The sequence below is a fragment of the Struthio camelus genome, chromosome 15 (genome assembly GCF_040807025.1).
Source record: "Struthio camelus isolate bStrCam1 chromosome 15, bStrCam1.hap1, whole genome shotgun sequence".
In the NCBI taxonomy this organism is placed as follows: Eukaryota; Metazoa; Chordata; class Aves; order Struthioniformes; family Struthionidae; genus Struthio; species Struthio camelus.
Genome location: NC_090956.1, coordinates 3562280 through 3584657, shown reverse-complemented (window position 1 = coordinate 3584657; position 22378 = coordinate 3562280). Strand labels below are relative to the sequence as shown.

The following is a 22378-nucleotide window of genomic DNA, read 5'->3' as shown; positions in this document are numbered from 1 at the left end:
CTGACATCAGTATTTGGGTTTAGGCTGCCAAGGGACTGGTTCCAAGATAAATCTCCCATTGTGCTGAGTTCCCTCATGCTCAGACTATCTCATTATCACAATGTCCCTTGTTCCTAACCAGAAGGCAGGCAATTCATTCTCTCTGGTATTCATGTTTGTAATGTGCTTCCCCAGAAAAGCTTGAACGAAAAAGAAAAAGCAGAAAATGTTTTCCAAAGGCATGCAAATATTCCAAAAAAGGTTGCCTGCCTCTCTGGCAGCTCTGCCCCTCTCTGACGCAGCTTTGTTTTCAAGGTTCCTGCAGATGCGATCGGAGGGGTGGTGCTGGACTGCTGGAACAGTCTGAACTCCAGGGTGTTTGCAGTCATTGGGAAACAAGTCCAATCCCCTGCCCCGACCAGCATGATGCCCCGATTGGTCCCGCCGAGAGGCCGTTCCCTGGTTGCACGTAGGAGTGGACAGCCAGTTTATACAAGCGGAGGGCTGGGGTGTGCAGAACCATTCGAGGGCACGCTGGTTCAGGCTATGCAAGGGGAGAGCCTTAGCAGAGAGCAGAGAGAATAAGCAAGGTTTGATAGTCAGAGTGTTTGGTATGAATTAGCCAAGCAGGGTGAGCAGTCTGATGAGCTCATTAATGCTTTGTGTTGGGCAAGGTAAATACAGTATCACCAAGATGTCTTGGTGAAGAGCTCAGCAAGACTTGGCAGGTGATTTTTGGTCAAAGACCTTGTCATGGTGAGCCTCGGGCAGAAAACCCTGCATGGCACCTTAGTGCAGAAACGGTGCTGCCTGGAGCTGCAGCCCAGAGCTGTCTGTCCTTCAAGGAAGGTAGTAAGGAAAGGTTGTCCTTCATTAGCTGGTGTCGATGGGAGGAATTCTGTTAGGCCATTTCAGGTGCGGGAAGACAGACCTCTGTCGCTTTCGCAGAAAAGCGAAAGTTCATTGGCAGAATCCAGGTACAGCGTGGTTGTATCCTGTCCTGATTCAATCACAGTCCTAAGTGACACCTGACCAGTGCTACAGTTTTGGCTGGAGTAGAGTCTAGCATGATGGTAAGGATGTTCTTAGATCTTTAGTAAAAGAGAAAATAAGCATGATTTTTTGATCATAATGAGGAATAACCATGATGTAACTGGGTCTTGTGACACAGCTGTTTCTGTAATTATAGGATCTTAGACAAGGATGTAACAAGAATCTCAAGGAGTTTAAGCCTGGGGCACATTGTGGCATGCAGTAGGTCCTTGATAGCAGTGGGTCATTGCTGTGCCTGGCGGTTCTACAGTGAAATCCATGGAGGTTTGTTTTGGAGAGCACTTAAGTCAGGGACCTCAACAAAAGCTGTTGCTGCCTTGCTTTGAAAGGGAAAGTACAGCAGACGACTCTGGAGCTGGGAGAAGCTGCAGAGATATTGGTGAGGAAACAGCCAAGGAGGACACGGCAAGCAGTAGCTCAAGAGGAGAAGGTACTTTCTCCTTAGGATCTGGAGGAGAGCACGGAAATAGAATGAGGGCTCAGAACAGTGAAGAGGAAAGAGTGGAGGGTGCTAGAGACAGGGGAGGAAAGAGTGGGAGCTGAGACAGCCTTGAAAGTGTGAGCAGCACGGGAGCGGGGGCACATGAAAGGGACAGAGATTGAAGCAGGTGAGGAAGTTCTCATTAAGGAGAGCTTAATGAGACTATAAAAGCCTGTTGTGACACCTAGCACTCCTCATGCATTTCCTCTTGAAACTTTCCTGGTGAGTAAAATTTTTAAGTATCCCACTCTTGGGCTGGGGGAATGGACTTGGTAGATAAAGTCAAGCAAAAGATAGGGCATGGAAGTCTGAAAGCAGAACCTCCTCCAGACCTTACTGCAATTAGGCAGGAAATTGCAAGGCAAGTTGGAGGACCAGTATTGGTAAAAAGTTGCTGTGTGAAGGAGAGATGTTATTAATAGTGTTAGTAAGCCATGCAGGCCAAGCCTTACCCGGCTCTCTGTGGACTTTTTTGGTGTAGCAGCTGGGTAAGGGTCATTGTGCCCTCTGAAGTGGCTGCAGGAGTTAACCTGCAATCGCTCTTGAGGGTCAGCCCTGCTTAGTGTCAGACTAGGAAGGGAACAGGGTGTTTTTTGCTGAGTGCACTTTGGTCTTTTCCTGCTCCTCTCTCCGGTTCTGCTTTGCTACACTGGGCAAAGCTGTACATAAAACCTTTCTTTATTCCCCCCACTCTCTCTGTGCAATTGTGTATGCAAAGCATTTCTTCTGTACTGGGTGAATTCCGCTTTAAATATGCCAGCCTGCTGTGTAGTGACCGACAAACAAAGAACTCGAGCCTGTTCTCTATGTTCACTACATGTCTGCACAGAGCATGATGTGGGCTCTCCTCTCTGTTTTCAGGAGATGTAACATAATGCAGTAATACAGTCAATGGCAAGTCACACTAGGACCTAGTAAGTAGGACTCAGAGCAATGGGGTGTTTGACACTAACTGGGTAGCTTTTCCGTTTCTCTAAAATAACCCAATTTCACTGTCCAGTTAAACTGCTCTGGTCTAAAGGAGAATCAAAGGGCAAACCACATCTGTAAACAGAAAGTGACTGAGTACTGCTCAGGTTTTGCAGGGCAGAACTGCACTCAAACAGAGCAAAGGAAAGGGAATATCAGAACAAAGCAAAAAGAAGCTACTGCTGGGTCATGTTTTAGGGCAGCGTTTGCAAATCCGTGCCCTCCATCTGGCTTGAAACGTGTCTGTGCAGTGACCTGTTAAATGTCGGGTATTCCTGCAAGCCTCCCGCCACTTTGTTGGAAGCCTGGCAGGAGACGGCCCTGTGCCCGTGCCGAAGGCTGACACGGTGGATCTGTTAATCCTTTCAGATTGCGGAACTGAGAGCGCTATTAGAAACAGGAACACAAATAGAACTCAAAGAATCTTTCAGTCAAAGTCGCGTGACTCAGAACACTACCGTGTCAGAGTGATTTGGTGCCTATTTCCTGCAGAGGGCTTAGCCATGGTGAGGCAGTAATATTTGCCAAAACAAGTAGAGTGCTGTCTATTTACATAGCCCTTCGCATAGACATGTTCTCTGTTCTGGGGCTTTTTCTAACGCACTTTGGTTCCCCAAAAGTGGGGAATGCTATTTTCCAGATCACTGCCCAGCGTGGGGAAGAAATGACAAAATGACTCCTCCCTTCCTTGATTCAGAAATATATTTATAGCTGTCATTAGTTGTGCCTCCCTAGCTGGACAATATCCAAGTCAACACCTTCTGGAAACCAGGTACTGTCACTTCCAAGGCAAGGAAGCCGGAGCCTCGGGAAGGAGGTGGTGTCTTGCCAACTGTGCCCTGCAGAACATCCTGGCAGATTCAGAAAGGCCACGCAGGGCAGGGGATGCTTTCAGGATGCTCTGTAGGACCAGTTGTTGCGAGAGACTAAAACTATTCATAGGGCTCTATTAGGATTGAGTCAAAACAGCTCTCTGGCATTCCATGTTTGATAGCTCTCACTGTCTTGGGAGGTGAGTTTTAACACCCACCCAAAAAAAAAAAAAACCCAACCCCGGCTGAACAGTGATGGATAGAGCTTAGGAGGATGCATGACAGTAGCATTTGTCTTCTGGCAGGTGATGGATGGAGGCTGTCATCCAGCCAAGCGCTGGATGAGTAGCACCCTTTACCTTGGCTGGACCCAGCGCATTTTGTGCATGCTTCTGCTTGCCCTAGTTAAGTCTGGATTCTGGTTCTCCAAAGCAGCTAATGCTACTAGTAACAATAGCAAATCTCTGTGAGCCAGTATATTCACACCTAGCAATTTTTCCTTAAATGACTGCTAATTGGATCATTATATAGGAAATAAAATCTGGGTGGAGCAATTTTGGAGCAATTATTTAACACTTATCACTTGGATAGCATATTATAAAATTAGCAAATACCTTTCTCCTTTGGGAGCTGAGATTTAAACATAATCTTACTGACCAGGAAAACGGAGGCAGGGAAGAAATTAATTGACTTTCTTCAAGAAAACAAAGGCAGTAGCCTTAGAAAAAGGGTTGGAAGACAATCTTAGTTCCTAGTCCTGTGGTTTGCTTAAGAAATGTCAGGAATTCGGGGCAGCACAACTCAAATAGTCAACAAATTTGTGTGCCCTGGGGTATTAAAAAATGCTTCTGGGGAAAAGTTGCTAACTGCATTGCAGGTCAGTGCTTCAACATGTGCTCTTTCTAGCTGTTTTGCCTTAAGCTGCTCTGCCATCCTAGCCTTTAGTGAAATCCTGCACTGAAAGACTGATGCTAAGGGAAAAATCTCTGCTGCTTTATGAATGGAGCTAACAAAAAGCTCACAAAAAGACAACCCAGCAGGGTCAGTGAATGTGTATTGACTTTGGAAAGGCAAGCCTATAAACAGAAAAATAACGACTAGGAAGGTTGAGGGTGGTGAGGAGATAAAAGAAGTCTTATTTCCCTGCACTTAGCAGTGTAAATCAGAAAAGAGTCCACTGCAGCATTGCATCTTTGCGAGGGCACTAACAGGCTTACGGTCTCTCTGCTCACATATCTTGAACAGATGTTTCCGCTTTGTGTGAGCACTGCAAGTGGTGAGTGTTACATCTGGCAGCTGCTCAGCAGCTCCAGGTTCAACTGCTCTCCTGTCTCAGTTCAGACTGAGGTGAAAGTGGAAGAAGGAGATAATCGATTAAGCGGTGGAATGTGAGGAAACAATGAGCAGATACTGTGAAATATGGGGAAAACATTGGGATGTGAAGATTTAAAATGGAAAATCCAGCTCATAATGGCAGAAACTGCAGTGTCAAAATGTGACACTTGGTGTTGCCCTTTTGCAGGTCCATTTGGTGAGAAGCCCTGGCAGCTGGGGCTGCTTTTCGTCCCCTCCAAGGCAGCACAGACATGAAGTAGCCTCTTGGGCGCCCAAGGTCTTCCTCCAATCGGCTCTCAATCCTGCTGCCCAAGAATGAGTAAGGATAACCAATTTTCATGAGAAAAGCTGCAGCAAAGGGCATATGATTTCTATAGAATGCTCTTCATCTTGGGTGTGCTCAGAAGCATAATTTACTTTAAAATAGCTTCTAGCTGCAGAGTTACTGAAACCCACAGTGCTTGTATTTTTACTCTTTTTTTTGGGGGGGGGGGGAATGCTTCACATGGGTGTTACCTACCTGAATCCAGGCAGGGTGACTGTGACTACCTTGGAACAATGAAAGGATGCATTTTCTTATCATTGATGCTGTCCTGTGGTAAACATAGGCTTTTTGAAAAGTGACCAAAACAAGCATCTTGCTGCAAAAAGCTGTCAAATACACTTCTATCCAGTTTGACCCAAGTATGTTGCAAGGAGGGCCTTGATGGGGGATTCTAGACAAATTGGATACACTTCTGATCTTCTTTATAAAGAAGTGAGAGACCACAGACTTTTTTTTTTTTCCCCTAACTTATTTTCCAGAGAGGCTGTCTTCTATACCAGCCCTGCCGGATGGAGCGCAAAGCCCAGTGCGTACCCCGATGCTGGCACAGAGGCTGCACGAGGCCGATGGGGAACACAGGTGGGGAGCCCCCAAACCCTGGGGCCTTGCAGATACCTTCTGCCAGCTGCTGCAGGGCCTTCATGGCACCTGGAAGCGGCAAGATGCCTCCGACGGCCCTCACTGCTGCCCAGCCATGGGCTGCTGCTTTTGAGGGGGGGGAAGGTGAAGCTGTGGGGTTGGCACTGGGGCGCCCAGAGGCCTGCGCCGGCCCCCACCTCCCACCAGGACCTTGCCCTGCCTCCTCCCCTTGCCCGCAGCCCCTGTGTTTGGGGGGGAGTGTCCCCCACATTCCCCTTCTCTCCCGCCGGTCCCTCCAGCCTCGCCCGCGCAAGGGGCCAACATGGCGCCGGCGGCGGTTCCCCCCTGGCCGCGCCGCGCGGGAAAGGAGATGGGGGGGGGGGGAGGGCGTGGCCTGGCGCCCGCCCCGCGCGCTCCCGCCCCCCCCCCACCCTCGCGCGGCGCCGCCATCTTGCAAGCGGACGACCGGAGGGGCTGAGCTCCGCCGCGGCCGCCGCCGCCTCTGCCCCTGCCCGCCGGCCGGGCCGCCTTCTCCCGCGGCCGGGGGGCCGGAGCCGGCAGGTAAGGCCCTCGCAAGGAGGGGGAGGCCCTTCCGAGCGAGCGAGGGCAGCTTCCCCTCACGGAGCTGCGCTGCCTGGCGAAGGGGCCGCGTCGCTCGGGGCTGGGGGGAGCTGGGTGCGGGGGGGTCGCGGCGTGGCCAGGCCTCTCCCGGCGGAGAGGGCGCTGAGGGGAGCGCGGGGTTAGTCCGCCCGCCCTGGGCAGGCGGCCGAGGCGGCTCAGCTCCCCCCGCCCCAGCCCCGGGGAAGGGAGGGGGGATGATCTGTTCCGCGCTCCCGTGGCTGTACCGGGCGGTCGTTCCTGCCGCTGTCCGCCTCTGCTCGGCTGCGAAGCCCGTGGGCGTTGGGCCTCGTGGGTGCTCAGCCCCGGAATTGCGGTTTTCCCCCACGGGTGTGCCTGTGTGGTCGTGTGCCGCCGAAGAGGAAGGGTGGGAGTCTGTGGGCTGCAGCTCACGCTGTGGTCTGTGTTTTTCCTCAAAGCTGATGCGGACCTGGAAGACTTGCCCACCTGGAGGCAGAGGATTGTGGTCCCCTGCGCTCTCGTGGGGTCCTGTCTTTACCCGTCTAATAAAGCTTGTGGACATGCTGTCATCCCAATACGTGCCTCAAGGTTAATACATAAATATTACTCTGTGAAAGCAACTTCTTTCCCCCCACAAACACTGTAGCCCACTTGTTGCTGCTGCAGCACATCCACAGGAAAGTCCTTGTGCAACGGTTATGTGGAACACTGAATCTTCAATGTGTCTTGCAAATATATCAGTATCTTACTGCAGAGTAAAATGGATCCTGAAGAATGAACAGGGAACAACAGCTCTTGCCTTTCACCAGATCTTTGACTCCCCTCATTTTCCTTATCTGTGGACCAAGATAACATAAGTTGGGGGGGGGGGGGGAGAACAGCATCTTCAAAGCTCATATAAGTGTTTGCAGTAATATTTGGAAGCTGCATCTACATTGCTCCCATCTAATTACACAGGAAAGGTACATTCAGGTATTGTTCTGAGAACTAAAAGCCTGTATCAAGGAGACATTTCTAGCATGTATTCATGATGCATTTAAGATGCATCTTCAAAACCACTATGAATATTTGGCAGATGATGGCAAGCAGTTAGCATCTGGGAGTTACAGAGAGTAGCTGCAACAAAACAAAAGAAACGCTAGCTAATAAATGGCATTACGTTTTTATTACAAAATGTGTTGACTACTCTCTTTAAATTGTTGAGTACTTTGTTTAGGAGGGAGTTGAGATTTTGACTGTATGTCACTGTACTGCCATCTAGGAATCAAATGCTTTTTTTTTTTTTTAAAACCCTTCTCAGCTGAAGGCAAAGACTGCAAGGGGTATGGTATTATTTTAGCTGTGTAAGTGGTCCCACCGGGTTCTAACAGGGTCAAACATCTAGGTATTAAAATTGCTGTTGCCCGTCTTATCCCTGTTTGTGTTCTCTTTCTATGCGTTTTGGAAGTTTTGATCACAGGCAGGTTTTGATTCAAAGTGGTTGAGCATAGTGTAGTCTCATCATGGAGAGTTTCATCTAGAGGAAGTTCTTTACCTTAGCTCTTAAATGAGAATGAATCCAGTACAGTTTCTGTTGCTAGGTCAAGAGCATATCTAGTTGCAAAGATGGGCAGACTGTCTTTCTTTTAATAGAGCTAGCCAGCTATTCCTGTCAGTATGACAACTGTTATTTTTCTTTTTGAATGCTGTTTTGGAGTATTTGATAGTTGGCGTGCCATCAGTTTTTTACAACAAATTATGTATGTCTCAGTGGAGAAATGTTTGTCAGGGAATACGGTATTGATTAAGGTTAAGTTCTACTTTGTTTTGAATAACGCTGCTGGAATTTGATACTTTCAAGTCCCCTACGTAACGCTAGAATGTGCTGTGAAGGATTGGAGTACTTATATGTGAGAAGGGCTACATTTTAAGATTTCATTGGCTGGATGCTACTTAGGTCTGTCAGTGGCTGCTGGTCAACATGAGTGTTTCTCTTTTTTGAACAAAACGTTGGGTTAGAAGAAGACATGAAAAAGTAATGTTTCAGAGCAGGAATAAAAAGTGAAGAACCTTGATGGGATTAGTGGTTTGTGCCTTTATTTGGAAAAAAAAAATGCCTAAATTTCCTCTTGATATTTTTCTCCTGTTTCCATAGGAGAAATATTAGTGTCAAAGAATGACAACAACTGCTTCACCAAGCGGATGCATTGTGCAAGAGGTCATTATTTACAGCTACCAACTTTATTGAACTCTTCCTTACATTCCATCCTTTTTTGTAAGTTTATAATTTGTTGCAAAACAATGGGAAGATGCAGTTTTGTAAATAGACTCTTCTAGTCAATTTCGCAGAGTGCCAGGACAAAAGAGCTCCTCTGTTTTGTTCAATCCTGCCTATAGTTGGCTTTGCGATCTTGAAACAGTCATCAAACGTTGCTCAGTTCTTCTAGAAAGCGAGCTGAACAAGCTGATGGAAAAGATCATCCGTGTTATGAGAGGACAGCTTGAAAACAAAACGTGAATTAAGCTGTCTTGAAGTGAGATTGTCTAGTGGGAGCTTATGTAGATCTTTTGGGGAACGTTTTGCTGGAGGCTGTATAAAGTTTGGAAGCAGGAGAAGGAGGGCAAAGCTGACTGAAGTCCCATTTTTTTTGTTACGTTGTTAGATATACTGGGCTAGGTCTGTGAAGAGTATGACTTTTAGGTCATAAAGAGTACTGTAAGGATGTCTTCATGGTATTGTGAAAAATGGTCATAATAACCATTAAGGATGCTGGAGAATTCAGGCTTATGAACAACTCTTCACTCTCTAATCATAGAAAAATTGTTCTTTGTTTTTAATGTTATGGCTTTAATACACTTTGATCTCTTGCAGTCTTTTAGAAGTTGGAAGACAACGTAGGTTTGATGTTTTGTATGCCATCCACTGAAATTGGGGCCATCATGAATATAACCAAGGGTGGACTGGTACTGTTTTCGGCTAATTCAAATTCCTCATGCATGGAACTATCAAAGAGGATTGCTGAGTAAGTAAAATCTGCCTGCAAGGCAGCTTAGTATCTTGTTATTGTTATGGTGGTACTTGCTTTACTAAAGACTGATTTTTGCGTTTTATAACAGTTACGTAGGAAAACTGCTACTGTCTACAAGAACATCTAGAAGAGTGTACTCTATTGTGGAATATATTTCAGCAGATGACTAACAAAGAAAATCGCTTGAGTCTTAAGTTTTTCAGTGGCAAGTTGTGATTGGCTGTATGTACACATGTACACACGTTTTAGAGAACATGTGGCAAAAATTAATGTTTGCGTAGTGTTAAATAATCATGGCAGAAGTAACTCCTCATTTTCCTGGTAGCATAGCTTTCTTAGGAGGCAAAGGTGTATCCATCCTGTTCATTGCATATCTTAGATGGGGACACTTGTTTCATTTTAAATGCATGAAAAGCTTTAGCAGAGCTTGTATGACTTAAGTAAATGTTTATCTTGCTAGTATAACAGTATTAGTATGCATAATATCATCAGAAGTATTGCATGGGTTTCTTCCTGAGGCTTTTGTAGCCTAAGTTTGATAGAGACGGGAGAAAGCAGAGCGCAAAGGAACTGAAGCTGTGCATTGCAAGGACGTGGATATATGTGCATACCATATTCTCGTGTTTCCCTTTTTTTAATGATGCTGTTCTGTGCTAATATAGAAATGAAAAAAAAAAACCCACCAGTTAGTCTTCCATTATTCCTCGAATAGAGCTTTCTAATATTTACTGTTCATTCTAGACTGGTATTTCTTCTAAGAAAAAGAATTGTTAAAAAGAGTCTTGTAAACATTGTGCATGTTTATGTTGATATATATCTGTTATAATAATGAGAAGTCAGCAACTAACTCCATAATCCAGTATTATTTTTATTCTGTTGTTCATTCTTCGGATCTTGACTTGGAAACGGATTTAGTTTAACTTGCAGTGTGGCTTCTGGAAAGTGTGGATGCTTTGTTGAGAGACTTCCAATATAATTATTTTGTTTTGTGAAATGTAGCCGTTTCATAGCTATTGCATTGTATGGGCTTTTCGTTCATTTTGGCCCTCATTTTCACATACCGACTTCTGTTTTTCTTTTTTCTGCTCCTGCAGGCGCTTAGGAGTTGAAATGGGGAAAGTTCAGGTTTATCAGGAGCCAAACAGAGGTGAGCATTTCATTTGCAAAAGTAGGAACTTAACCTAAGTGGGACGTGGACTTATTGGCTACCCTTTTCTTAGACTCTGTTGCGTTTTACTCCTGTGAATCTTACATGTTTCTCTTCTTGGCAGAAACAAGAGTGCAGATCCAGGAGTCTGTGAGAGGAAAGGATGTGTTTATCATCCAGACAGTTTCAAAGTGAGTAACTATTTGAAGCCACTGTACTAACTTTTTGACATGGACTGTCCATAAGAATGCCTTTGTTTTAATTCCTCTTTGCCTTTTTGGATATGGCATTTGCTCGCTCGCTCTCTTGCTTGTTCTCTCTCTCTTCACAAAGACGACATCAGTATGAGCTTACCTGTATTATTTTCAGGGAAAAAATCGGTGAAAATTTTACCCTGGGGTCTCTGCATACTTTTGCTAAGAGCATTCTCTTGCTCAGTACGTTCTCTTTAAATTCTTGCCATGTCAGCTGCCCCAGGTCCAGCACTATTACAAACTTTCAAATGTAGGAGGACAGTTTTCTGGGCGATGGGTCCCATCATTCATAAAACAGCTTTCTTCAGGTGTGGAAAGACCTTTACAAATGCAAAGGGATTTTCTGATTGTTAGTAGTAACAGAAATATTACTTCTCTTAGCTGATGGCCAGTTCTCAGCTAAAAAAAGAAAAACCTCTCAATTTTTTAATGTGGAGGAGAAAAGAGATGATAGTTGCTAAATAATTAGCCTGCTATTGGCTTGAATGATAGAAGAATATGTTGCAAAGTCTGAATTGAAAAAAAAATTTGTTAATCTGTATTGGAAATGTATCTGTTTTGTGCACAGTCGAAATAGGTATTGGAGGTAAATTATGGTCTAGTTTGGTGTAGCAATGTGCTATATTACTAAAAGCTTGAAAATGCTATAACAAAAACGGCTGATTTGCCCCAACAATAAGTGGAAAAAAATATTGGCCTGTAATTCTAGTGAGGAATTAAAATGCTGGGTCCAGCGCACTTGCCCTCCTGAGGTGTACAGCTGGGTTCTTGAAGGAGATAGCTCTATCACTGTTCTTTCTACTGCACTGGAGTGAAATCCCTGGAGCAAATTTAGGTATTGTATTGACTTCAGCTACAGAATTTGTATGCATGAATACAGAACTAATGCTTCTCGTTCCAGGGATGTGAATACTACAATCATGGAACTCCTGATCATGGTGTACGCTTGTAAAACCTCCTGTGCCAAAAGCATTATTGGAGTGATTCCTTACTTCCCGTATAGCAAGCAGTGCAAGATGAGAAAAAGGGGCTCCATTGTCTCTAAATTACTGGCTTCAATGATGTGCAAAGCTGGTAAGAACGCAGGTTGTTATGAAATAATCAGGGAAGTGGGGGTTCCCGCTGTCAGTTTTCGGATCTGGGCACACACTGGGAGTTTGATTAAAAATAACGACAAATTTTTTCATAAGTTTAAAATCCGCTCGGAAAGGATGATACAGTTAGAAACACTTCTAAATGATGAGTTCATAAAGAATTTGTAACATCCATTTAGATTGTGTCCTTCTGAGTTGACAAGATGAGTCTTCTGGACTCCTAATGCTTCGGGAGGTGATATTCCTCCACCATAATGCTCTTTGCCTTTCTTACGCTTTCAGATAGGTGTACTTTGCCATTTTTGGTCTGTTTTGTACCTGTTGGGTGAATCTACTTTGTATCTATTTATGTTTAAGATGATGTGTGAGAATGAGATTTCTGCTCCTTTCTACTTGCACTTGCTTCTGTCCCTGGAAAAAAGTGGGCAGTTATAATGAGCGCTGGGTGATCTGTGTTTTTTTTTTTTTTTAATTATTTTGAGAGAAGAAATGTGGGGATGATTAGAATTTGGGTCCATTATTCAGAACTCCAATGTTAGCTTCGCCAGAGTCTTGCTGTGTGGCATAGGACAAATTCTTATTTGTGCTTACATTTTACCAGGTGTCATGTAGAGAAAGATCTTACCTGCCTCACACAGGTGTGGCACTACTAATTATATTATGTAGATTGTTCAGATTGTTCTTTTTTTTTAAAAGAAACTATAGAGATCTAGAGTTGTGATAACCCCTGTGTGTTTAAGAGGAGCTTATTTAGTACTCTACATACCTAAGTACTACCTGTAGTACTTTTGTTCTAATGCAGCTTAGAAAGTTTGTTCTGAACAAACTTCAGTGAAGTTTACTAGAGAAATAAAATGTGTCTTGTTATCCCTCGCTTTTCTCCATGTGCTTCTCTGTGTGTCTTTTTTAAGGACTAACTCACCTTATTACCATGGATTTACATCAGAAGGAAATACAGGGCTTCTTCAATATTCCGGTTGATAACTTGAGAGCATCTCCATTTTTACTGCAGTATATCCAGGAAGAGGTGAGGAAGGCCTGCTGTTACTTTTTTTTTTTTTTTTTTTAATTATTCTGTGTCAGGTCTCAAGGCTTTTAATACGAATTCCTACCTGTAGGAAAATGTGTGAAAAGACTAACTCATTTCGGAAAGGATTCTAAAGGGGCAAAGGACATGTTGGGGCAGAGGATGGTGTAGTTGGCTACTTCCCCTCCCCCCCCCCCCCAGGCTTAAGCTTTCTTCTTCTTTGTGAAGACCTGGCATTTTCTTATCTATGCTAATGACGCTATCCTGTTGTCTTAGACATAGTCCTTTAATGTAAAAAATAATTCAGGCTTTTCCTGCTCTTGACATCCTCTTCCTTTCTGACTTCCTTGGCATTTACAGAATGGTCTACTTGTGTAGATGTGATTTATACAGCATTCTGGAAACGTTTTGGAGGTTAAGTTGTAACTGTAAGAAATAGCCTATCAATCGGAATCTCAAAGTAAAAAAGATGACTCCTGGTGAGGAAATCTTCATCTTTCTTGGCTTGAGGAGCTTAGCATCTGATGTTCTGTGGCTCACTTTCTCCATCTTTGAAATGGATATTACTTTTTATAAAGCACTTTCAAGAGTGGTAATGGTAGATTCATGTGTACAAACGTGCAGTTGAGAACTATAGGTAAAAAATGTATATAGTGCCTGTGATTAATAATAACCTGGAAAAAAGCAAATGCTTTCGTCCTGGTGAGAGGAAAATGCGTAGTTCGCTGTCACTTTTCAACCCAACGTGTTTCTTCTGATAGGGATATAAATGCCACGATAAACAAAATCATATATTGGATTTTTTTGTTGTCTTTAGGACAGTTTTTGAAATCTGAGTAGGGAACCGGTTACTGTTTCAACCTGTTGTTAACTTTGTATTTGGTACAAGGAAATCTTTAACAAAGAGGACAGTAGAACAAAAAACTCCTGGCTCTGATTTTGCCATAGTCATTCATCTTGCTTGTACGCCAGGATAGAAGTATTGTGTGTTATAATCACTTCAAAAGTTAAAAAAGGAAGAAAGTAGAAAAATGTATGTGCGGACACAAGGCAAGTTGTGCTTTTATATTTTGCTTGGACCTATGGAATTTACTGGGTAACAAGGTTATGTTCCAGATTTAGTCTTTAAGCAAATTTTGATATTTTGAGTTCTTAATGGTTTACAAAGAATTGTTCCTGCTTTTTAAGTATAATACCACTGTTGCTTTCTAATGTTTTTTTCTGTATATGTAGAGAGGGCTTCAAAAGAGGGCTTAATTTCTTCACTTCTCTGCTTATTAAAACTGAAGTGCCTGGATGTATCCGATCACATGGGGTATATACTCACAAATACCCTCACTGGTCAGGTGATATATAGTATCCCCTCTTAAGTTTCATACAGTGTTGCTCAGAAGAATTTAGTAGTCATCTCAAGTTCATGGTGATGGTGTATGGTTGCTGGATATCCTGCTTTGTAAGCGCCAAAGCACGCAAAATATTTCAGATGGTAGTTGTAATGGGGTGTATTGAATAGCATGAAATAGAGACCAGCTTGATAAGAATGGAGGTCACTTATGAACCATTTGACTGAAAGTAAGGCGTTGAGGGCTTGTAGTTGTTCTCTGAGGAATTTCTGCCTAGGTTTAAAGGGAGTTGTATGTTTATATGGTGCTCTGGGATGAAGTAAGTCCAATCGGTGAAGTTACGTGGCATAGAAATAATATTGTGATCATCCCTTGTACTCCTAGCAAACGTTTAATACTTAGTGCCCTTTCATCTTTCTTATGTGTACATGTTAATTCTTAGACTGACGTAGCTCTTTGCTTCTACTTCAACTTATTGATGTCTGATTATCTTTTGGGTGAGATTTATGGCTTTGTGACTTCATTTTTAAAGAGCTTAGAACAAATTTTAAGATTTGGCAGGGGAAAAATGTCTGAACGAGATCAAAGCCTTTCTTGTGTCAAATGACGTGCCCTACCTTGTCCATACCTTCCATTGTGTTAATCTTCATAGCCTGTTATATAATTAAGCATTTATAAAGGGCAGTACATGCTGAATTCCCACTATTATAGGTGGAGTTAGCATTGCTATTTACTAATGTTGCTTGACATGTCTTCTGGAAAGTTCTCACTTTCAGTTAAGTAGGCCCATGCCAAAATTCAGAACGTAAGCAAAAATTTTCCCATGCCTGCTTTGGGTAGAATGCTTTTGGAAAAACTCAGCCAGTGTGGTTTGTGTGTTTGAGAATAAGCTTAAAGGAAAACTTAACCTTGCCTCTGTTTAGAAAAGCTACTATGTCTGTGCTTTGGAGCAGCTATTTGCCTTCTGACGGTGAACTGTATGTCCAGGTCCTGTCCCTGGAAATGTGTCGTATAGAAAAGGTTTTTAGACAGATGTGGTTGCATGTATTCAGCAGAGAGTGTTAATGCCCTTATCACTGGGATTCCCTGAGGATTGGATCTGTTCCCTAGGACTCTATTTGCTATTGTAACCAATGGTGTCTGTGGACTTTTGCTACGGCAGCTGATAAAAGAGCAGACAGGTTCTCTCTCTTCTGCTCTTTGTGGCTGCGCACATCCTTCCAGTGAAGGAAAATGCTGATTTTGCAAGGAAGAGCGTAAGATCAAGTATAAGGGGGGCACAGATTTGGAGTAGACTGTACGTGTAAAGGTTGACTCATGTCTGCCCATCAGCCCTTGAAATGAAAACAGAACTTGAATCTTGCCGCTGTGCTGCTGCCAGCGTTTGCAGCATCATTCCCTAGTGCTGATCTGCGTAAAGATGGTTGATGGCAATATTGGACTGTAACTCCAGGATCGTGAATGTGGAATTTTTATCCCTTATTCATGTGAGGAGTCAGTATGATGTGATGGAGAGGGGTTTTTTATGTGTGTGCTTTGAAAAACAACCCCAGAACTAGGAACTAAGATGAAATACAGTGTTGTCAGGTGATTAAAGACTTGTGTGTACGCACAAGAGTATTTAAGTCAAGCAGGAACCTTTAATTCTGATGGTTTCCTGTTTATTAACACTAGTCTCCGTAGTCATAATGTTCTTCTAAAGCGTTTCTTTTTGTGTGTGTTTGTGTAATCTGTATATAACATCGTGTTTGTGAAAGGTACATTTTTAAGTTAAAAACTGAATTTGCCTAATACCTGGATTTACTGAGCTGTGAACGCTGGTCATGTACCATGGATTCTTGAGGTTGCTTTCTTATGTTAGGTAAAATATTGATGCTTAAAGTTCTTCTGGCAAAATAAAGTTCTTTGATTCTTACTGAGTTTAAATTGTCTAAAGGATGTGAAGTAGACATTGCTATCTGTTATTTGCTACAGATACCAGACTACAGGAATGCTGTAATTGTGGCCAAATCACCTGCGTCTGCAAAGAGGTGGGTAAGATCTGCTCTCTTGTGTTAGAGCAGGAAGTCTATATCATGATTTTTGTTCTTAGGATCAAACAAAGGACTGAGATTCAGTAATTAGAAGATGCAGCCTTCCAACATGTACCACTTTAACTTTGTCAGATCTGTAGTTTGTAGATCATCACTGAAATCCTAATAAATCTAAGGAGAGTAAAAAAACAAAAAACAGGTGAGATAAATCAAATGTAGTGCATGGGATAAAGCAGCTATTTGATTATGTTATAATGCAAATATGCACCAATATACGTTTGCTGCTGTAAATGACAAAAAATCACTGGAAGCATGCCTCCAGTAATCAGAAGTAATTACTTAAGATAGTTATATCTTAGAACGTGGACTGAGCAGATCCTAATTGCAGATGATTTACCATCTAGTATGGTGGAACAGGATTTTGTTAGAGCCAATTTTGCTTGTGAAGTCGTCGTTGGCCGAACGGTTGTCCTTAATTCCTGTAGCTTTATGGTTGTCTATACCTAAGCTGTTTGGAATTTCACTGCTTTCAGAAGCTGGTAGAGTTGGGCGATCATTTGAGAAATACTGTATTTGCTGTGGTGACAAAATAATTTGTTGAAAAGTTATCTAGACTTTCATGCCAAGGAATTGTGATACTCTTAAGAAAGGTTTTTCATTATTTTATGTAGCAAATCAGAAATGCTTTAGTTTGTAAAAATAGTGCTTGGCAGTACTTTTTATGTGATACCTTTTGTTTTGGTCAGCTATTTCACATTTGCTTGTTTTTGACTGTGTTTCTTTGGTGTCAGTATTGCCTCTTGTGTGAAGGCAGGTGTTTGTTGAAGCATTGTTTGTGCCCCTCAAGCAGTTATGCATGCCAGCAAATAGTCCACACATGCCATCAACAGATCAGACAGATAAGATGCATACATAACCAATTGATTTGTGTAGGAGGGAATTGCAGATCTGTATTGGTTAGCTTCTTCACGTGTACGTATGAGCATTTATGAAGATTATTTGAGGAAGTATGTTGTGCTTGAAAAGGGGTGGTTGAATGCTTCAGTTCAATCAAGGAGAATGCTTTTCAGATGAATGTCTACCTGTGAAAGAAAAGTTTTGCTTGATAGAGTTCAGAATGTTTCTGAGCCCAATGAAAAATGAATAATAAGTCATTTCACTGTTAGTTGGAACTTTATTCAGTTTATTGCATTTAAAGCCCTTATGGTTTCACTAGTGGGATTACATCTTTTAGGTCATAACTTTTTAGGTAAATATGTTTGGAATCATAATTTATGCTGTTTTACCACTTGAAACAATATCCTAACTTCATGCTAATACTGCAGGGCAGAAGATTCTTCAGTGTTAATTAATAGAGCATCATCATGGGTAAAGTATTCTCTGGACTTTGAGTGGTTTGGACAGTGAAATGAGGCGTAACTGTAAAGCAGGTGGCTTAGGCCACAGGTCTTAGGCACTAGTTAGAACTAAGTGACTCACTCTGGAGGTGCTAGCTTCACTTTGACTAGAAGGAGACTAGATCACTGGCTCAGGCTAGATACTGAAATTTTGGGTGTGCAAAGTTAGGTAAAGTGAATCTCACTTAATTTTTACTTATGTTTTTCTACCACTTGGCACCTGGGATACAAACATTTTCTGAAATTATTATTTTCCTGACTCTCTTTTGCTCCCCACTCTCCCCCCCCCCCCCCCCCCCCCGGTAATTGCGAACCTTAAACTTTACATAATTCTAGTTGAAGAAATAGTGCATGGTGAAAGAATTTTTTGTTAGGGTTGTAAAAAAATCCAAGCTGTTTAACTTCAGAGTGGTTTGTTAGGCAAAATGATGGTCTGAATTCTCTTTTCTCTGGGATCTCTCAGGTTATGTGTCAGGATGTCAGGGATATTGGCTTATTTAGTGCATACCTTGCTAAATAAATAGGTGAACACGTGTTCTGTTTTCATTTGAATAAATGTTTTTCTAACTCATTAAACGTAGACGATCCAGACCTCAAGGCTTTTCTCGGTGATTGTTAGATGAGACCTGCTTATGCATGGGATCTCAAGAATGCTGAGGTCTAGGGTTTTTTTTTGTTTGTTTTTGTTTTAAACTGTTGGGCATTCTTTGGCATGGACACTGAAAAACAGAAGGGAGTAGTCTGAATTGTATGATTCACAGCATTTACCCTGTTGCTTACAAGGCCTATATGGATACTTTCAGAGTTATTCCGACTCTCACAAGTCTGGTGAAAACAATATGCTAAGGGGAAAGTGGTTTCTTCTCTACTTTTTCCTAAATTTTAGAACCAATCCTTTTTTTTGCTCTGAAACTTTAGAAATAAAATTGATTAGCATTGTATGCATGTGAATTATACAATATAATTTTATTTTTATTTTTAAATCCTTCCCCTGCAGGGCACAGTCGTTTGCTGAACGCCTACGGTTAGGAATTGCCGTAATTCATGGGGAAGCTCAGGATGCTGAGTCTGACATGGTGGATGGTCGACACTCACCACCTACAGCCAAAAATGTAGCTGCTATTCATCCCAGTTTGGAGATACCCAGTAAGTAAGTTTGTGTGTGCAAGCATTCATCTACTGTTTTTTTGAGGGGTGGGCAGGGGGAGATGATCAAAAAGGAGCATTTCTTATTAATACACTAGGAGAAAAAGGTGGCTTTTTGATGCTCGTTGTCCATGTTGTTCATGCTAGGCAATACATTAGGTCTGTGTCCTGTGTAGGAAGGGCTTTGCCATTACGGCCAGTCGGGAGAGCCCCTGGCACAGAGCCCACATATGACAGTTCATTTTTCTGTTTGAATTTTTTTTCTGGGATTTGGAGTTAAAAAACTGAGCTGACACTGGGCTTTTGTGCAGTTGTATCAATGTCACTGCTTGCTGAGTAAGCCTGTTGAATGTGAATGTGACCTATAGCTATGGCAGCAAACCTTCATTGCCTAAACCTGTCTTGAATCTTGGTAGAGTGATTGAAGTGTGTCTGAAAGCCACTCAGTATTCTCTGTAATAAAATTGTAGAAAGAGTACTGGAATATTATGTACCAGTGACTGCTGTGAGTAGCACGGTTGATTTTTTTTATGGGTTTTGCCAAATGGTACAAAGAAATTCAAATTCCTGCCTAAACCTTGAATGTGAGCAAAATGTTTTTAAACTTTTACTGTCCAGACTGAGTGTGAGAGTTATGTTGAAAACGTGTGCCCCTCACACTCTTATTCTTAGGAACATTTCAGTGGGACTATGTATAGTTTAAGAATTGGGGCATAACTGCCTGTAATTAATTCTTTAAGCTTAAACAGTCAGTTATGTATAAAAATCTCTCTGCTTTTCCCAGTAGCACTGTGATGACTGAAATAGTTGCTACTTTACTACTTTTTCTATAACGCTGGTGACCCGTGCAAAGCAGACATTTCCACAGTTGAAGTAAATTGCATAAATGTTCTCTTTTTTTTCCCTCCCTCCTTCTCCTCTAAAAAAATTGACATTAATCAGTGCTAATTCCAAAGGAAAAACCACCCATCACAGTTGTTGGAGATGTAGGAGGAAGAATCGCCATCATTGTGGTAAGTGCGATGCCATAGCTTTTGATAAATTGTGTTACGTACTTGATTTCTGTGACTTCAATATACTTTGCCTATCAACAGCTAAACTTTGATTAGCGGAGGGAGGGCCTTGGTACTGTGTTTTCATACCATGAGGCAATATTCTGCGTATTTGCTGAAGCTGATTGTATGAAATAAAAAGCAGCGTTCAGAACTTGTTTCTATTGAATAGGCCTGATGAAATTTTGTTGAAATGCTTCCCCAAAGGGGACAAGTTTCAATTTGAGTTTATACATCAGGTAAGGGGGAAACGATCATGTATGTTTATATTCTGTGAATTTAGAAATGCCAGTGAGGTAGAAAGTGATGCAATCTTACAGTCTGCTTTGAAGAAATAGTAATCTCTGGGCTTTTAATCGAAAAGGACAATATATGTGTTAGTCTGGCTTTTGAATTGTGGAATTGTTGTTTTTTTCCCTTCTTCCTCTCGTGGAACAACCTTCCCCCCCCCCCCCCCCAGTGTTGCATGTAGTTTTGCGCATTCTACTTTCCCACTCTTCAGCCTTTGCAATCCAGCTCAGGTGCCTGAAGGACAGTATCAATAAAAATGCCCATTTTGCGCTGGATGTAAGCTATTGTACTTGAGAAAGATTTAATGTCACTCTGGGTGCACTGTGGTGATATTTCTGAGGCCATGTTGAATCTTCACTGACCCAATCATATTTTGACAGGATGACATTATAGATGATGTTGACAGCTTTCTTGCTGCAGCTGAAACCCTCAAGGAAAGAGGGGCCTACAAAATTTTTGTAATGGCCACACATGGCCTGCTCTCTTCAGATGCTCCCAGGCTGATAGAGGAATCTGCAATTGATGAAGTAAGTGTGGATTCTAAATTTCTAAACAAAAGCTTTTTTCCAAGCAATTTTTTACTGACTTGATTCTTAAAATATATTGGCATTAAGAGTATAGCTGGGTAGCTTTTGGGTTCATGCTTTCTTACGGTTGAACTGTATGCTGGAATCTTAGTATCTCACAGTTCTAATATGGGAGGGGGAAACATAAGGGAGCTAAGTCTTTCTGATGATTTTTTTCGTTCTGTAGGTTGTTGTTACAAACACAATTCCACATGAAATACAAAAACTCCAGTGCCCTAAGATCAAGACTGTAGATATCAGCATGATCCTCTCGGAAGCCATTCGCAGAATCCACAATGGGGAGTCCATGTCATACCTTTTCAGAAATATAGGACTGGATGATTAATGCTTTTTATTCTAAAGGAACACCCCGGGCCAAACTGGAAGAGAACAGATAATGAGCTGTGAAGCATCATGCTTATCTTAATATTTCAATTGAGCCACTTTTTGTTTTCTCTTGGTTTAAATATCAAGGTAGAACAGATTTTAAGAGCTATTTTTTCTTTGTAATTTTTTTTGGGGGGGGGGAGGGGGCAGGTAATAAACATTTTACAGAAAATTGTTCTAGTTGCTTTTAGGTTAGTTGCACCATATACATAACCAGAAAAAAAAAACACTTGAGGCGAGAATTTGGCTTCTAAATTAAGCATTCCTTTTCCAAAGCTGCTTGCTTACAAGTGCTATAAAGATAATAAAATGAAGTGACTGTATAATATTTGCATTTTAAAAGCCAAAAGGGTTGTACTGTTGTATGCAGTTCAGTGATTTTGTAGGAGTGCTTTTATAGAAAAGCATATGAAATATGCACCTGTATTTATTTTCTGCGACAAAGAATAAAGATTTGTTTTGTGTGAGCTTTTTAAAAATGTTTACATAATAGTGGCTTATCTTCTAAAGTGCGTTCCTTCTAGAAATTATTTGCGGGCATTATATTACTGAAAGAAATCAAGGGGCGAATTGATTCTTGTATGCTGTATGTTCCTTTGGAATACAAACAGGACTCCCATTTCTTTGCAGTAAGGAAACTAATATGCTTTTTGCTTGTTGTTTATAATGAAATGCAGAGAGGCTGCTTTTCCCTAATACTGTTTCTCATTGTCGCTTTTTGACCTCCATCTTGTTGCTGAGCCATCTCGTAACAGGCAAGAAACAATCTTTAACTAGCCAGTTCCATGTGCTGTCACGGATATGTTACATGAGGTTGGTTGTAATTCATTCATTATAATACGTTTTCAGTGTACATATTTGACTTTGTTTTCAGGCAGTTGTGACTAAATATATCTATGCTTTATCAAGCATGAATCAGTGGTGCACCCCCAAGAAACGGATTCCTCCTCGGTATGTGTTTTTGCAGTCTGCAAGTATGGTAATAGGTGTGGACTAGACAGATGGGCAGGCACAGGGACAGCTCTGAGAAGCAGAACTTTGGGACCGAATAGTCTGAAACCTTCAATTTTTTAATGAAAATCCGAGCCTTCAACACTGACTTTAGTCAATGCATGCGTGAGGTAGTTTGTTAAATGGCATCTTGTAGGTACAGGGGCTCTTTGGAGTGGAAAATAGCTTGCAGCATATCTTGATTTAGACAGTGAGTGTTCTAGTGCTGCAGGACGTTTAGGTTTAATCTCACTAAATTAGAATATCCTACGAATGAGTGCAAAACCTCTGGCGTGTCCAAAACCAGAAGTGAAAAGTAACCTGTCTCGACGCCGTTTTTCTCTGCTTCAGACAGTCCTCCAAGGGCATGAATGAGCTATAGCTAGAGTTGAAAATAACCTTGATTTGCTTTTAAGGATAAAAGCTGCCTTTGTTTTTCTCCTCTCTGTGTTGGCACAGCATCTGACAGGATGGAGGCTTGGACAGCGACTGGAATACTTGGATATTGCTGGCAGATTCAGCATTGATATA

At 42.1% G+C, this 22378-nt stretch overlaps 1 protein-coding gene across 5 annotated transcripts; it reads left to right on the top strand.

The window, feature by feature from the left end:
• Positions 1–483: 483 nt before the first annotated feature.
• PRPSAP2 (phosphoribosyl pyrophosphate synthetase associated protein 2) lies at positions 484–21338 on the top strand. 5 transcript variants are annotated; one of them, XM_068908235.1, is made up of 14 exons: positions 484–1052; positions 4817–4948; positions 5434–5533; positions 8247–8366; positions 8964–9114; positions 10215–10267; positions 10392–10458; positions 11423–11595; positions 12527–12642; positions 15960–16015; positions 18413–18561; positions 19504–19574; positions 20285–20431; positions 20658–21338. In XM_068908235.1, the coding sequence occupies exons 5-14, from the start codon at positions 8996–8998 to the stop codon at positions 20814–20816; spliced, it is 1110 nt and encodes a 369-aa protein (XP_068764336.1). In that variant the 5' UTR covers positions 484–1052; positions 4817–4948; positions 5434–5533; positions 8247–8366; positions 8964–8995; the 3' UTR covers positions 20817–21338. The 5 variants fall into 5 exon arrangements, with proteins under 5 accessions (XP_068764336.1, XP_068764335.1, XP_068764334.1 ...); XM_068908234.1 differs by having other exon boundaries at positions 484–1735; XM_068908233.1 differs by lacking the exon at positions 8247–8366 and having other exon boundaries at positions 484–1735; positions 5434–6094.
• Positions 21339–22378: the final 1040 nt, after the last annotated feature.